Source organism: Anopheles gambiae, chromosome 2 (assembly GCF_943734735.2).
Source record: "Anopheles gambiae chromosome 2, idAnoGambNW_F1_1, whole genome shotgun sequence".
NCBI lineage: Eukaryota > Metazoa > Arthropoda > Insecta > Diptera > Culicidae > Anopheles > Anopheles gambiae.
In genome coordinates, this window is record NC_064601.1 from 68,627,470 (window position 1) to 68,642,786 (window position 15,317).

The following is a 15,317-nucleotide window of genomic DNA, read 5'->3' on the forward strand; positions in this document are numbered from 1 at the left end:
CACATGTGTCCCAAGTGCACAGTCGTCGTGCGCGGCATCACGGTCGCCCGCTGTGCACTCGCATCATCATCATCATCACCATCATCCTGCGCGCCCTGCACAGCAGTTCACCGGCAGCGACATCACGGTCGCCCCTGTGCAGCGGTTCCGGCTGAGCGGTTGAAGCGCGCGCGGCACCACGGCCGCCCCCTGCTCAGCCGCACAGTGACGCCCCATCGGCAGCAGCAGCCGGGAGAGCTGTCTCATCATCGTCGGCGTCAGGTGCAACAGCCATCGACAGCGGCAGGATTATCCGCTACTGTTGCACCATCAACAACAACACCAACAACAAAAAACCACAGCGGCTGCAACGGAACCAGCGAGCGCAGCACATCGGCTGCCCCCTGTTGCAGCCCGCAACGCTCATCCCGATTGAGCGTGTAGAGACCGTGAACGGTTTGCGAGATTTAGAGACAGGGAACGGTGCTGGAACTTTCGTTAGGAACAAGGATGAGAACATTTCTTCTCTTTCACGCAAGGGTCAAGGAGGATATAAAAAGCCGCGATCGGCCGGAGCAGATCAGAAGGTTCTGGCTCGGCTTACTGTGTGTATCGTCGCGAAATTGAAAGTGAAATAAAGGCTCACAGTTGTGTTACACTTTATTGGTGACCCCGACGTGATCAAGAGAGATCACATAATCGCACACTCTTTGTTAAGAACACTAAATCTACGATTCATTCAACGTGGCGATTTGTTTCGTATAGTACGCCAGCCTTCTAATTAACGTGACCGTCGTGACCGTACATGTATAGTACAAGCGCGAATAAAACGTACGTTGTATCGCGATCGGGCGTGTGCTGAAGTACGTATGTTCAAAAGTACGGAAAATAAACATTGCGTGTGAGTTCTAGTGAAAAAAGAGAGCAGGATTATTTTCTAGAATCCTTTGTGGATTACACGTCATCCGGTTACGCTCACCCCACAACGACACACACCAACACTCAGCACTAGTCTGGTGATAGAAACGTTTCTTCAACGCGTCCACATACACACGCACCATCTTGCAGTAAATGTTACACACACCATCAAGAGGTCCGTGACTAGCAATCATCGTGGTTTATCAGAATCACATTCGTCTGGGTTTCGTTCGGAGCGTTATTCCTTTGCGATATAAAAGGATCGGAACAGAAACATGGCTACAAATCAACCACAACTCGGAGACGAGACGAACGCGTCGGTACATCATGCGGCTCAAGAGGAGGCACATTTCGCAACTCCATCGACGACACCTCAATCCGAGATGACGAACCGCGTGCCGCCACCTACCGCACCACAGAATATCCGGGATGAGATGGAGATCAGTGCTGTGAAGCTGCCACCATTTTGGACCAACTCACCAAGTACATGGTTTATCAGAGAAGCTGTCAAATCGGCATAGTCAGACGTGTTTACGTATAGCTCCGTGATTTATTTTCCGTATTTCGGTTATTTTAACAAACAATCAGTTTTCTATAAGTAAAAAAGTTGTGTAGTGAGCTTGCCCGCAACGTATTATACATACTTTTAGCAATTGTGCTAGTTCTTCTTCAATTGCTCGTCGGTCGCATCACCCGCGTAGTGCGTCTATTAACCGGTCAAGGCATCGACCTGTGAATTCCTTTTCAAAATGGAGCATACTTGCAACTCTTGCGCAACCGAGATCACCGAAGACCTGATTAGCTGTTATATTTGCAACTCACCGTTCCACATCCGCTGTTCGCGCATTCCTGAGAATGCACTGAAGCTAACCAACGAATACCAACAACTCCACTGGTGCTGCCTAGCGTGCAACAATGTGATTATTAATCCTCGCACTAAATACATCAAACAAGCTTTGGCCCAGTCGAGCATACAAACAACAATGGATGCCGTCGCCAATAGTCTCAAATCTGCACTTGAACCTCTAGCAAAAGAAATTCGTACTGGTCTATCGCAGCTTAATGAATCGCAGAAGAGAACACCACTGAGCAGTCACCCTCCTGCCAAATTGCGCAGAGTTTTACCAGCGAAGAGATTATTCTCCGAGTTGGTCAGTGCTACAAACACTTCACCTGCTATCTCGCTTGTCGCCAAAAGAACAACAAACATCAATAACAACAATATCAACAATAACATAGCCGTACCGTCACTAGCTGAGCACAACAATATTAACATCACAAATAACATCACTTCTCGCCAGCCAATTGCTATTTATGGCACGGATAACGATTCTCCAAACCTTCCAACCGTTCAAAACCGCTTTGTACCCAAAATGTGGCTTCATTTAGCTAACATTGCTCCTGGCACTTCCTGTGAACAAGTCGTGGAATCTGTGAAACGACGGCTGGCCACAACCGACGTCATTGCATTTAGCTTGATGGGCAAAAATTTCGACACTACTTTGGCTAGACCGATGTCGTTTAAGGTTCGCATCCTGGCTCACCTTCGTGAAACTGCGTTATCGTCCTCGGTTTGGCCTTCTAATCTACGTGTACGTGAATTTATACTACGTGATAACCGTCCAGCCTCATCCCATCCTTTGGCTTGTCTCACACCGATGAATGCACATGAAACCCCACTTCAAAGCATCAATGCAGTGCCTATCGATAATATTCCGAAACCGGCAGAGCAAACCATCAATGAAAAGCCAAATAGTTCATCACCTAGTAATGTACAACCAATAGTGCACAATATGGAGCATTCACCTATCCCAGCTGATCGTACGGCTCAAAACAATGACGTTCATCACGAACACAGCTCATGAAGCTTACGCACACAAGAAGCATCAGCCAGTCGCTATTCGCACACTAACACTTCATGTAATGACCACGCACGCACTAACACAGCAACTCACTTGAAAATGTTTTCAGTTCGCGATATTAAAAACATTTCACATGCCAAACCGACTGACACTGCTTTGAAACCATGTGATATACATTTTCACTACCAAAATGTTAGAGGACTACGTACCAAACTCACAGAATTTGGATTGAACACATTGGACGCTAAATATCAGATAATAATACTCACCGAAACCTGGCTTGACAATTCAATTCCATCATCGCTACTGTTTGACCCGGGCTATTCGGTGTATAGATGTGATCGTAGCTTGTCTAATAGTATGCATACTCGTGGTGGTGGCGCACTGATCGCATGCTCATCCTTATTGAACACCCGTGAACTCACTCTACCTCGTAACTCACTTGAGCAAGTGTGGGTTACCGTTCGCCTATCATCTTGCACGATATTCATCGGGACTGTTTACATTCCTCCTAATCGAGCTAACGACACAGATACTCTTACATCTGTGATTGAAAGTGTAAGTGCAATAGTAAACCATGCAAAAACTAATGATCTAATATTTTTGTTTGGAGATTTTAATTTTTCGGCAGTATCGTGGTCACTAGCACAACAAACATTTGGTCACTCATCATCGTTCGCGCACTATGTGGCAAATTCATCATCTTCGGTCAGATCCCGGTTTTTGGATGAAATTAACGCTAGCGATCTTTATCAAATAAGCTGTATCAAAAACTCGCTTAACCGACAGCTCGACTTAGTATTCGCAAATTTTATTGCCGCAACTTACTGCATCGATTTGCACCCCTGCCCAACACCACTAGTCTCTCCTGACCTGTACCATCCAGCCATCGATTTAACGGTTCGAATTCCAAGCACAATGCCTAATCCTACACTGACGCAAGCAAGTAGACCTAGGATGAATTTTTATAAAACCAATTTTACTCGGCTTGATGAGCTCATAACTAATTTTAATAGCCAGTTCAGAATTAGCCAGTTTAATTCTGTTGATGAAGCTTTATCGATATTTATACGCTTTCTTTTATCCTCGTTTGATTCGTGTGTACCAATTATCACACCAAAGAGCGGCCCTGCTTGGTCTGACCGCCACCTAAAAAAACTTAAAAGAGCTAAGGAAGCTGCATTAAAAAAATATACGAAGTACCGATCACCTGTTAACAAAAGCATATTAAATGAAACAACTCGCTTGTACCGTAGTTACAATAAAATACGCTACGGTGGCTACTTGTCTCGGTTGGAGAAGAATTTTATCAAAAGGCCCAAAGCTCTCTGGAGTTTTCGTAAGAAACACAATAGTACAAATGTGACACCTAAATCGATTTACCACAATGACCGAGCTGGTTCAACTGCTTCAGATATGTGTGATATATTTGCGTGTAGATTCGAGGAGGCATACACAATCTCAACTACTGACGACAATATTATCACCAACGCTTTAATTAATACTCCTAATGATGTCATCGACCTTAATTTAACTAATATATCGCAAGAATCTGTTCTAAATGTGCTCAAAGCAGTCAAGCCCAAAGCTAGTCCCGGCCCAGATGGTATTCCTGCCATCATTCTCAGCCGATGCTGTGAGTCCATTGCGCCGATCTTCACCAAAATTTTTAATTTTTCGCTGCAACAAGGAGAATTCCCCTCTATTTGGAAGAGTTCATGGATAGTCCCCATATTTAAAAAAGGTGACAAGGAAGATGCAGCCAACTATAGAGGCATAACATCACTCAGTGCTGGAGCCAAAGTTTTTGAGAAAGTGATCCAAACAAGTTTACTCACGGCTTCATATCACTATATTAGCCCTCAACAACACGGTTTCGTTCCAAAGCGGTCGACGATTACTAACCTTGTTGACTTTACATCACAATGTCTCCGTAACATGGATAGCAGGATTCAAACAGATGCAGTTTATATGGATTTAAAGGCTGCTTTTGATAGCATCGATCACAACATCCTTTTAGCCAAGATGAACAAGTTGGGACTTGGGCGAAATTTAATATGCTGGTTAGAATCGTACCTTGTCAATCGATCGTATGCTGTATCTTTCTCACGGTGCCATTCAAGGTCTTTCATTGCATCATCTGGTGTGCCACAAGGTAGCAACCTGGGTCCACTACTGTTTGTACTGTTCATCAACGACCTATCGTATGTAGTACCAGCAGCGAATCATTTAATGTATGCAGATGACATTAAAATCTACATGACGATAAAAAATGACAGAGACCACTCCGAGCTACAACAATACCTTCTCGATTTTCACCAATGGTGCAATCGAAACCGCCTGAGCCTCTGCATTGAAAAATGCCGAGTCATTTCATTCACACGCGCACGAGAAATTAAGAATACCAGCTACACAGTTAACGGTTTACCAATAGAACGCACTAATACTATGAAGGATCTCGGAGTCATACTTGATTCAAAGCTGTCATTTGACCAGCAAACAGAGGAGGTGATTACCCGAGGTAATCAATTGCTTGGCATGTTGTTTCGGATAACAAGAGATTTCAAAGACCCAGTCTGCATCAAAGCGTTATACTGTGGTATTATCCGCCCGGTACTCGAATACGCCTGTGTCGTCTGGAAGCCCTCAACCCAAAGACTTTCTGAGAGAATGGAATCGATACAGCGTCGCTTATCCCGATACGCAACACGCTTGTTACCTTGGCCACCTGGCAGTCAGTTACCACCTTATGAATCGCGACTTCTGCTCCTCGGACTGCAACCGCTCCACATCCGACGCCGTACCGCACAACAACTATTTGTGGCTGGTTTACTGCAAAATAACATCGACTGTCCTTCCCTACTCCAGCAGTTAAACTTTTACGCGCCTGCTGTTCAGCTTCGCTCTCGTCCGTTACTTGCCCTGAACCGTAGTCGAACTGGATATGGATCTAGAGACCCCCTCAACTCCATGATTAGGGTGTTTAACGAAGTTCGTCATTTGTTTGATTTTGGAACCTCAGTGCAATCCTTTAAAAACTGCCTTAGAAGCGAATTATTAAGATGATCTTACTACTTATTTTAATCTAATATTAGACTTAAGAACATTCACACGGATCCATTGTTATCCATTGAACGAGTAATAAACAAATTAAACAAATTAAACAAATTATTCAAGCAGAGGTTCAGTTTGAAAACGCGAGAACCAAAACCGAGCGCACCAAGTATGCTCATCTTCTAACCGCCATGCCGCCCGAGACGCTGGAGAAAGTGATCGACATCGTCCAGAATCCTCCTGCGCACAACCGGTATACGCATTTGAAGGAAGCTTTGCTGACGCGCTTATCGATTAGTGAGGAGCAGCGGATCTCGAAACTTCTCTACAACGCCGAGATGGGAGATAGCAGTCCGTCGGAATTTCATCGTCGTCTCGTGCAGCTTGCAGGATCATCCAGTGACATTTCAGATATGTTGATTTTTCGTTTATGGTTAGGGCGACTACCAAAATCAATAGAAATAGCCATGATTTCACTAGGGAAAACTAACCTTAAAGAGATTTTACCTATTGCGGACAAAATATGGGAAGCATCAAAAGGGGCGATGGTGAATGCATGTAGCGTTAAACAAGAGTCAAGCAACGAGAATAGTAAGGTATTTGCCCTTCAGAAAGAGGTCCAGGAATTAAAAGGCTTAATGGAACAGATGCGAATTTCTCGCAGCCGTGATCAATCGATTGAACGAAATCGGATGCGCAATCGTAGTGCTTCTCGCGGCAAAGTAGGAACACCTAAAAAACCTTTTTGTGGGTATCATTATAAGTTTGGCAGTGCGGCAACAAAATGTGTTGAGCCATGTAATTTCTATAACAATGACGCGCAAAAAAACGAATAAACGCTGCAGATACGGCAGGATCTGTGAGTGTTTTTTCTAATTCAAGCCGCCTTTTTCTTTATGACGAAGAGTCTAAGCTAACATTTCTTATAGATAGTGGGGCCGATGTTTCTGTCATTCCTAATTCCATTTTTGGCATTTTAGCAAAATCGAATGATACGTTAGTTGCATCAAACGGAACTCCCATTCCAACTTATGGAGTAAAATTCTTAAAGGTGTCCTTGGGGCTACGTCGTTCTTTTCCCCATACTTTTGTGCTTGCTGCAGTGAACCATCCGATCATTGGGGCAGATTTCCTCAAACGATATGGTCTATTGGTTGATCTGAGTAACAAACGGTTGTGGATCCACTCACCGCTTTATCTACCAAAGCGAGTATAGCCAAAGTTGATACTCCGTCCCCAAAATTGTTTGCGGTTTCTGATGTTTACACAAATTTGTTGAAGGAATTTCCATCCTTAATGGAAGCCCCGGATTTCAACAACCCGATTAAACATCATATTGTCCACCACATTCAAACCAAAGGGCAGCTTCCGGTTGCAAAACCACGCAGATTAGACCCAGTAAGGCATAAAGCTGCCCATGCGGAATTCCAGCATATGATGGAATTGGGCATCTGCCGTCCTTCTTCTTCACCTGTGTCATCTCCATTGCACATGGTGGCTAAAACAGACAATGATTGGCGCCCGTGTGGGGATTATCGGCGTTTAAACGCTGCCACAATACCCGATAGATACCCAATTCCACATATTCAGAACTTTGAGCAATTATGTAAATTCATGGCAATTTTTTCAAAATTAGATATTATAAAAGCTTATCACTTGATACCGATTGCTCCAGAGGATGTGTACAAAACAGCGATTACTACTCCTTTTGGGCTTTTTGAATTTTTAAGAATGCCTTTCGGTTTACGAAATGCCGGTCCAACCTTTCAACGTTTTGTGAATTCAATTTTCCAGGATCTAGACTATGTATATGTTTACATCGATGACATCTTGATAGGAAGCACCTCACAGGAAGAACACCTTGTTCATTTGAGGGAGGTTCTGAAAAGATTGTCCGAAAACGATGTAAAACTAAAACACTCCAAATGCGTTTTTGGAGTACCACAGATAGAATTCCTTGGCCACAAGGTTAATAGTCAGGGCATCACCCCCACTAAGGATAAGGTCGAAGCAATCACGAATTTTCCTCAACCAACATCACTAAAACAATTACAGCGGTTCGTGGGGATGGTAAATTACTACCATAGATTTATCCCTCGTATCGCAGAAATTATGAGACCTTTACATAAGCACATAGCAATGTACTCCAAATCAAAGACTCTTCCATGGAGCTGGACATCAGATTGCGAAACTTCATTTGAAGCGTTCAAATCCAGTTAAAATCCAGTTAAATATCACAACCGATGCTTCCAATGTCGCGGTCGGTGCAGTACTGCAACAAGAGAATAACGGTTGTTGGGAACCTCTAGCATTTTTCTCGAAGCAATTGACAGAAGCTGAACAGAAATATTCTGCTTTTGATAGGGAATTGTTAGCAATATACCTTGCAATTAAGCATTTCCGGTATTTTGTAGAAGGGCGAGATTTCTTTGTTCTCACGGACCATAAACCACTCACAACGGCTATTTCATCAATAGCTGAGAAAACTCCAAGACAGGCTAGACATCTCGACTACATTTCTCAGTTTACTGCGGATATCAGATACATAAAAGGGGATAGCAATATTGTTGCTGACACTTTGTCACGCGTAGGAGAAGCTAGTACCATAAATTCTCTCAATTATGAGGAATTAGTAGAGGGCCAAAAACATGATATAGAGCTGAAAAAATGTTTAGAAAACCAATCAAGTGATTCAAGGTATAGACTTAACAAATTAAACGTAAATAACCAAGGTATATACTTTGAGACATCAACAGGTATCAACCGTCCTTACATCCCTGAACCATTTAGATTTTCCGTTTTTAAGGATCAACACAATCTATCACACCCCGGGATTAGAGCCACGCGGAAATTAATAACATCAAAATATTTCTGGCCTAGTATGAATAAAAACATAACAGGATGGACCAAAGCTTGCGAAAATTGCCAGAGGGCTAATATCAATAAGCACATGCACTCACCATTAGCACAATTTGATCTTCCAGCTGGTAGATTTGATCATATTCACATTGATATTGTAGGACCGCTTCCAATTTCCGATAACAAATCGTACCTTTTAACAGTTGTAGATAGATACACGAGGTGGCCGGAGGCTTATCCAATAGAAGATATTACAGCAGAAACGGTAGCCAAAACATTGGTGTCAGAATTCGTATCAAGATTCGGTTGTCCTATTAACATTACAACAGATAGAGGTAGACAATTCCAGTCAAAACTGTTCACAGAGCTAGCTAAACTGTTAGGAAGTCATCATATATCGACTACAGCATACCATCCTCAATCCAATGGTCTTGTGGAGAGATTTCACAGGCACTTATAAGGCTCACTGATGGCTAACGATATTTCTGAACGATGGACCGAACGATTACCTCTCATGTTGTTAGGAATCAGAGTTAGCTATGTACTCCGTACCAAATTATTGAAATGTACTCCGGCCGAATTAGTATACGGACAGAATTTGCGGTTACCTGCAGATTTCGTTTCACCATCAGACAAAAATATTCCTGATGTTACTGATTACTTAACCAGGCTTAGAAACGCGTTTAGAAAAGTATCTCCGACATCACCTCGCGTCACAGAAACAAAGGTTTACGTAGCTAAGGAATTAGAAACATGCAAAAGGGTCTACGTCAGGATAGATAGGGTTAGGAAAGACCTCGAACCGCCATATGGAGGGCCTTACAACGTGGTAAAGAGACTCAGGAAATTTTTTGTGATAGAGAGAAATGGTAAGCAAATGTCCGTATCAATTGATAGGCTCAAACCAGCATACCAACTGAACAGAGTAGATAGGAAAGTAAATTTTTCACTCCGCGAATTTAGGGGGGAGTAGTGTAGAGACCGTGAACGGTTTGCGAGATTTAGAGACAGGGAACGGTTCTGGAACTTTCGTTAGGAACAAGGATGAGAACATTTCTTCTCTTTCACGCAAGGGTCAAGGAGGATATAAAAAGCCGCGATCGGCCGGAGCAGATCAGAAGGTTCTGGCTCGGCTTGCTGTGTGTATCGTCGCGGAATTGAAAGTGAAATAAAGGCTCACAGTTGTGTTACACTTTAAGCGTATGGCATGGAGGCCGGTCTGCACTCTCCCCCGTTACATAGCGTCCCATGACCCGTGCGCTTGCCACGCCGGTTTTATTCGTAATAAAACCGCTGCGTCGGCTTAAGCCGTACCGGCTAAATTAAAACGGGGAGATGTTATGGGCAGACCGCTGCCTCATCCTGAGGGTTACTGTTGACAGCAGGACTGTCATCCGGTGACGTCCTTAGTGAGGATCGCGGCGCGAGAGAGATCAGTCGTCCTCTCCCCGCATTGCGTGCGTTTGTTGTATTACACATACCAAAGATTAGTTGTTAAAATACATATTCTGTTTGTGCCGTACACACCGTGTTTACGTTTCATTTGTGCGGACACAACAATCATTTCATACGGGATCTATGCCAGCGAGGCGATATTAAGTTGAGGTACTGCCCTACTGATAGCATGAATGCGGATATACTAACTAAGTCATTAGGAACGGTAAAGCACAATATGTTTGCGATTCGTTTGGGATTGATGAGAGGTAATTTGAGGGCTATTAATTGAGGAGGAGTGTTGAAAGTAGGCAATTTCCTACCCCTCAAATATAACGCATATATGAATTGTTACTTGGGCAGGGAAACCTTTCACCAACATTGTCAAAACATGTAAGCGATTCATTCCGCCAATGTGTTTCGTACAATAAACACACACTTAAATACGACTGTGCAATTGTCCTGCTATTCTCCCTTACAACATGCGGCATGCGGCTCATTTGTGCAAACCGTGTTAAACATGTGTGGTTGTTCTTTTCAGATTTAAGAAAAAAATTCGTGTGTCGTAGGAAATTTTCCTTGACATTCTGGCGGCCCAATCGAGCCCAAGTTCCCACCGGTTAAAGGAAAGGGGCTTAAGCCAAATGAAAATTTGGTTGCTGCTCTGCAATTTTTAGCTGAAGGTAGCTACCAAAATGGAACAGGAAATGATTACAAAACAGTAATTGCCCAGCCTACTTTCTCGGTAGCCTTTGCAAAGTGCTTGAACATAATCGAAGAAACTGTTGGGAACAAATGGATCTCTTTAGCGATGGAACCAAATGAGCAACAAGATGCACGACAATACTTCTTCTCAAAAAGTGGCATCCCTGGTGTAGTGATGTGTGTTGATGGAACACACATAAAAATTATTGCACCAGTGGACGATTACGATCAGCATTTTAACCGGAAGGGCTATTACAGCCTAAACACGATGATTGTAAGTAAAGCTTTCAGTTTTTTTGTCTTATGTTGTGTATTTTAATATTATTTTTCTTCGTACTGGTAGATTTGCGACCATCTCATGAAAATTCGGTATGTGAATGCCAAATTCGGAGGAGCCAATCACGATTCACATATTTGGAATGAAAGTGGAATGGACAACATTTTCGAAACAAAACATCGACGCGGAGAAACTGCATTCAAGCTACTAGGTAATACATTAAACCATCCTGTCCATCACTTGTCACTTGTCACTCAAAGCGGCTGGTTGTGCTCTCTCACTCTCCTATTTCCAAGTTGATTTTTTACCGCGATTTTCTTGTTGATTAAGGCTTGAATTGTTTTAGTTCGGTTAATTTACACTCGCGCGTTCACGTATCACAAATTTGTGCGGCACCTGTGAATTGTACGGTTCAACATATAAACATTGCAATCCGCCTGCGGTTGTTGTGATCACTCACTGTTCAGTCGAACTTTGGTCTATTTTGCGATGGCGTCTGTGATCTGTAAGAAATGTGAAGGTGCTATTAGCAACGATCCAATTCCGTGCTTCGGTCTTTGTGAACACTATTACCACGATAAGTGCATTGGACTTTCAACCCCACTCCTGCGTGATTTTAAGAAGTCACAAAATTTATTCTGGGCTTGCGCGGATTGTGCTCAGCGTTTGCGGGCCGTTGACACTTTACGCTTCTCGCACGGCCTTTCTCGTGACGCTGCCTACCTGTTGGAATCGTTGCAGTCCGATTTCCGCGATTCCTCACGTTCTGTGCAGGCGGCATCAGCTGGCTTGCGACTTGAACTTTCCTCTTCACTGGATTGTTTTAGAAACGAGATAGCTTTGATGAAACAGGAATCAGCATCGTCAATTCGTTCCGTGAAAGATTTCATCGACTCACTTACTGCTTCTCACTCAATGGAACGCAACTACTCACAGGCTCCACTACTCACAACGCTTGATGAAGTTAAGCATGGCATCAAGGAGCTTGATCTCATGCACAGTGAGCTTCTCACTTCCTTCAACTCACTAATGAACAAGCTCAACTCTCATCTTGCCACGCATACCACTACATCGAGTGCTCACCATTCTGCGATTTCTGCTACGCACTCAACGACCACGATTCCAGTTGCGGCCTCTAAGCTCACCCATCAAGCTGTTGGTGAGAATTCTTCTAAACGTCGATTGTTGGATCGCTCTCCCGACCCATCGCCTACCAATACCGTTACACGCGCTATGCTTTCATCGGGCACAGGGTTGTCCTGCAATAATATTACGACCGTTCCTGAACGCCCTCCCCGTACTTGGGTCTTTATCTCCCGTATTGCTCCTGATACTCCGATTGAAGCGATCCGCGAAATGGCCTGTTCTAACATAGGGACAAACGACATCTTGGTATATAGCCTTGTACGACGCGACCGGGATCTTTCTACGCTCTCCTACGTATCTTTTAAAATTGGTGTACCGGATTCGCACCGGGCTATTGCTTTGGCTGCTTCAACCTGGCCTCGCGGGATCTCTTTTAAGGAGTTCATCGACCTAAATCCCCGCTCCGTCAATGTTTGGCGACCCACTACTGCAGCATCCCTTGCACCTTCTGCGCCTATTAATCGTGAATCGGATCATCCTTCCTCGCCACCTTCTATCAACCACACGACACAACTGCGAAACGCTGATTTCACTATTTCGCCAGATCATGGCCCTATGAGCTTGCCTTATACGCAGTACTTTCAGCAAGCGTAAACCGGCTGATCCGGCTGAAGATTCTCATAAACTACCGACTTTACCCGAATTGATGGAAGCTAACCCTGCATCTAATACACATAATCCGTCCGACTCTCTTTCGCCGTTAATAACTTGCAGCGAGAGCACTCCCGGCGCATCTCGCTCTCTCATCCCTTCGATCGATCAACTAAACATCTACTATCAAAAAGTATGAGGATTGCGCACAAAACTAGACGAGTTTCGCCTCTCTGTCTATCTGAGCTTGATATGGATGTGTTTGCATCGTGCGTTAATCACTTCATTCCTACTGGTGTATCTCGTGAAAATGTTTCTCTGCTTGATGGAATGTCGGTAAACGGTTTGCCGCATTTATCTGGCATAAAAAATATACGCGGAAGTCAATTGGACCTTCTATTTGCCAATGCTGCCAATGCTAGGCCTTCTTGGAGCGCTGCTCCCCCGTCATAGCTTCACCTGTTCCACTCGTCGCGCTAGACAATCATCATCCTGCTCATGAGACAAGTGTGCTCCTTACGCACTCTCGCCCTGCATCCTCTCAACGAATACCTACGGCTCGTATGTTCAATTTTAGGAAACTGGACTACCAAAAGCTTCATCATATTTTAGCCGGTACCGATTGGTGCTTTACTGATGATGACATAAATCAAGCTGTAGCAGCGTTTACTAATGTAATCACTTCCGCCTTCCCTTCCTGCTGTCCTCTCCTATCCTGTCTACCGATCCCGTCTTCGCTCCTTTTCCGTACCATAAACTCCTTCCTACTCCTTCGTGAATAATTGTATACTATAGTCAGTAAGTACTATTGCTGTAACCCAACGTGGCCGAGCAATTAATAAAATAAAAATAAATAAATAAATAAATAAATAAATCCTATGGGTATTTGTGTATGTAAATAATTTTTTAAATTCTCACATGTGATGCTGGATACCCGTCAAAACCATGGTTAATAACACCAAAACGTACTCCTGGTCCAAACACACCAGAAGCTGCCTTTAATAAAAACCATTCTTTAGGTAGAGAAATAGTGGAGCGCACGATCGGGTTGCTAAAAATAGATTTAGGTGTTTGTTAGGTGCTCGACAGTTGCACTACACGGTAAAAGCAACTCAAATAACGAACGTATGTTGCATCTTACACAACATGTGTATTGCGTATGGATTGGAAGAGCTAAGCTCAGATGAATAAAAGGCAACGCAACTAAGCTAGTGGTCAAGCTCAGATGAAAAAAAGGCAACGCAACTAAGCTAGTGGTCAAGTTTATTTATATTTTTTTAAAGTTCATCACATAACTTTGAATCACAAAAAGAGTTCATTGATCGTTAATAGAAATTTACTTAATAAGAACATTAAACGCTAACTAACAACTAAAATCCTAAAAATTATGAAAACAAAATTACAATTCGGTTTTGCGTTCAACAGCCTCTTTTAACACAACTGTGATATTTTCTAATATCACAACTGCCCTATTCAACGCGGCTGTGGACTCTTTTTGAGCTTCAATATTTTGTTTCATGAGGTCAAGAAGCTTCTGATTTAGCCGCTACACCGCTTCCGACTTCGTTTTTACTTAGCTTTTGCCGTTACAGGATTTTGCTCATTGTTTGGCGCCTCGCTGCCGTTTTTTGGCGCCTCGCAGCCGTTGTTTAGCGCCTCGCTGTCGTTGTTTGGCTGCTCTATGTTACTAATTGACAACAGTTGGTTGTTGTTGTTGTTGTTGTTGTTGTTGTTATTGTTGTTGTTGTTGACGTTTAAATTTCCCCAAGAGCGGCCTGCGTTTCCTTCTATTGTGGCCTTCAAATTAGTTAAATCGGTCACTCTTTCTTCCACGTCGTTCAATGGCCTTTGCTGGAACCAGTGGCCAACAAAGAAGCTTTGTTCACACGTAGTTTTTTTAACCGCACATTTGTAATCGAACCACACCTATAAAACAAACAGCGAACATTAAAAGCAAAATGTAAATATGTTCTGTTGCTCTTTTAATCTTACCCGCTTCTACGTTGCACCCGTTCTTATCGGCGGTCCCAGGGCGTTAAGGTGCTCAGCCATTCCCTACCAGAAAGCGGTCTGGTCACCTTTATACATCCCTCTGGCGATATCAGGGACCTTTTCCTACTCATCAACCATTCGTTTGTACTGAGTTCGAGATGTGCGGGCGTCTTTGTTATTCCTAAAAGTGTATACAGTATTAGATGTGTTAATAACTTTTGCTTATGCTGTTGGTTGTTGAAGAAGTTTCTAATTGAAGAAGTAGCTGGGATCCATTGCTGTTGAACGCAAACCGGGTGGGCGTGCCCTGCATCTTTCGACTATCATCGAACAACAGCAGAGGAAGGAAATAACAGCAGCTTCTTAAGCCGTAACAGCAGCACGATACCAGTATCTTCAGCATATCGCCATTTGTATGGATGTGGCGGTATACATATTTTTGTTTAAAATGATAAAATTTGATTATTTCTAAAATAAAATACTTATATTTTGTCGTGAAA

General features: G+C 43.3%; 1 protein-coding gene across 2 annotated transcripts; it reads left to right on the plus strand.

The window, feature by feature from the left end:
* The first annotated feature begins 10,529 nt into the window (after positions 1-10,529).
* On the plus strand, positions 10,530-13,978 carry LOC133391929 (putative nuclease HARBI1). Of its 2 annotated transcripts, XR_009765357.1 has the most exons (4): positions 10,530-10,789; positions 10,856-11,085; positions 11,155-11,299; positions 13,815-13,978. XR_009765357.1 is itself a non-coding variant. In XM_061648762.1 (3 exons), the coding sequence occupies exons 1-3, from the start codon at positions 10,918-10,920 to the stop codon at positions 13,901-13,903; spliced, it is 402 nt and encodes a 133-aa protein (XP_061504746.1). In that variant the 5' UTR covers positions 10,530-10,917; the 3' UTR covers positions 13,904-13,978. The 2 variants fall into 2 exon arrangements, 1 of the variants encoding a protein (XP_061504746.1); XM_061648762.1 differs by having other exon boundaries at positions 10,530-11,085.
* Positions 13,979-15,317: the final 1,339 nt, after the last annotated feature.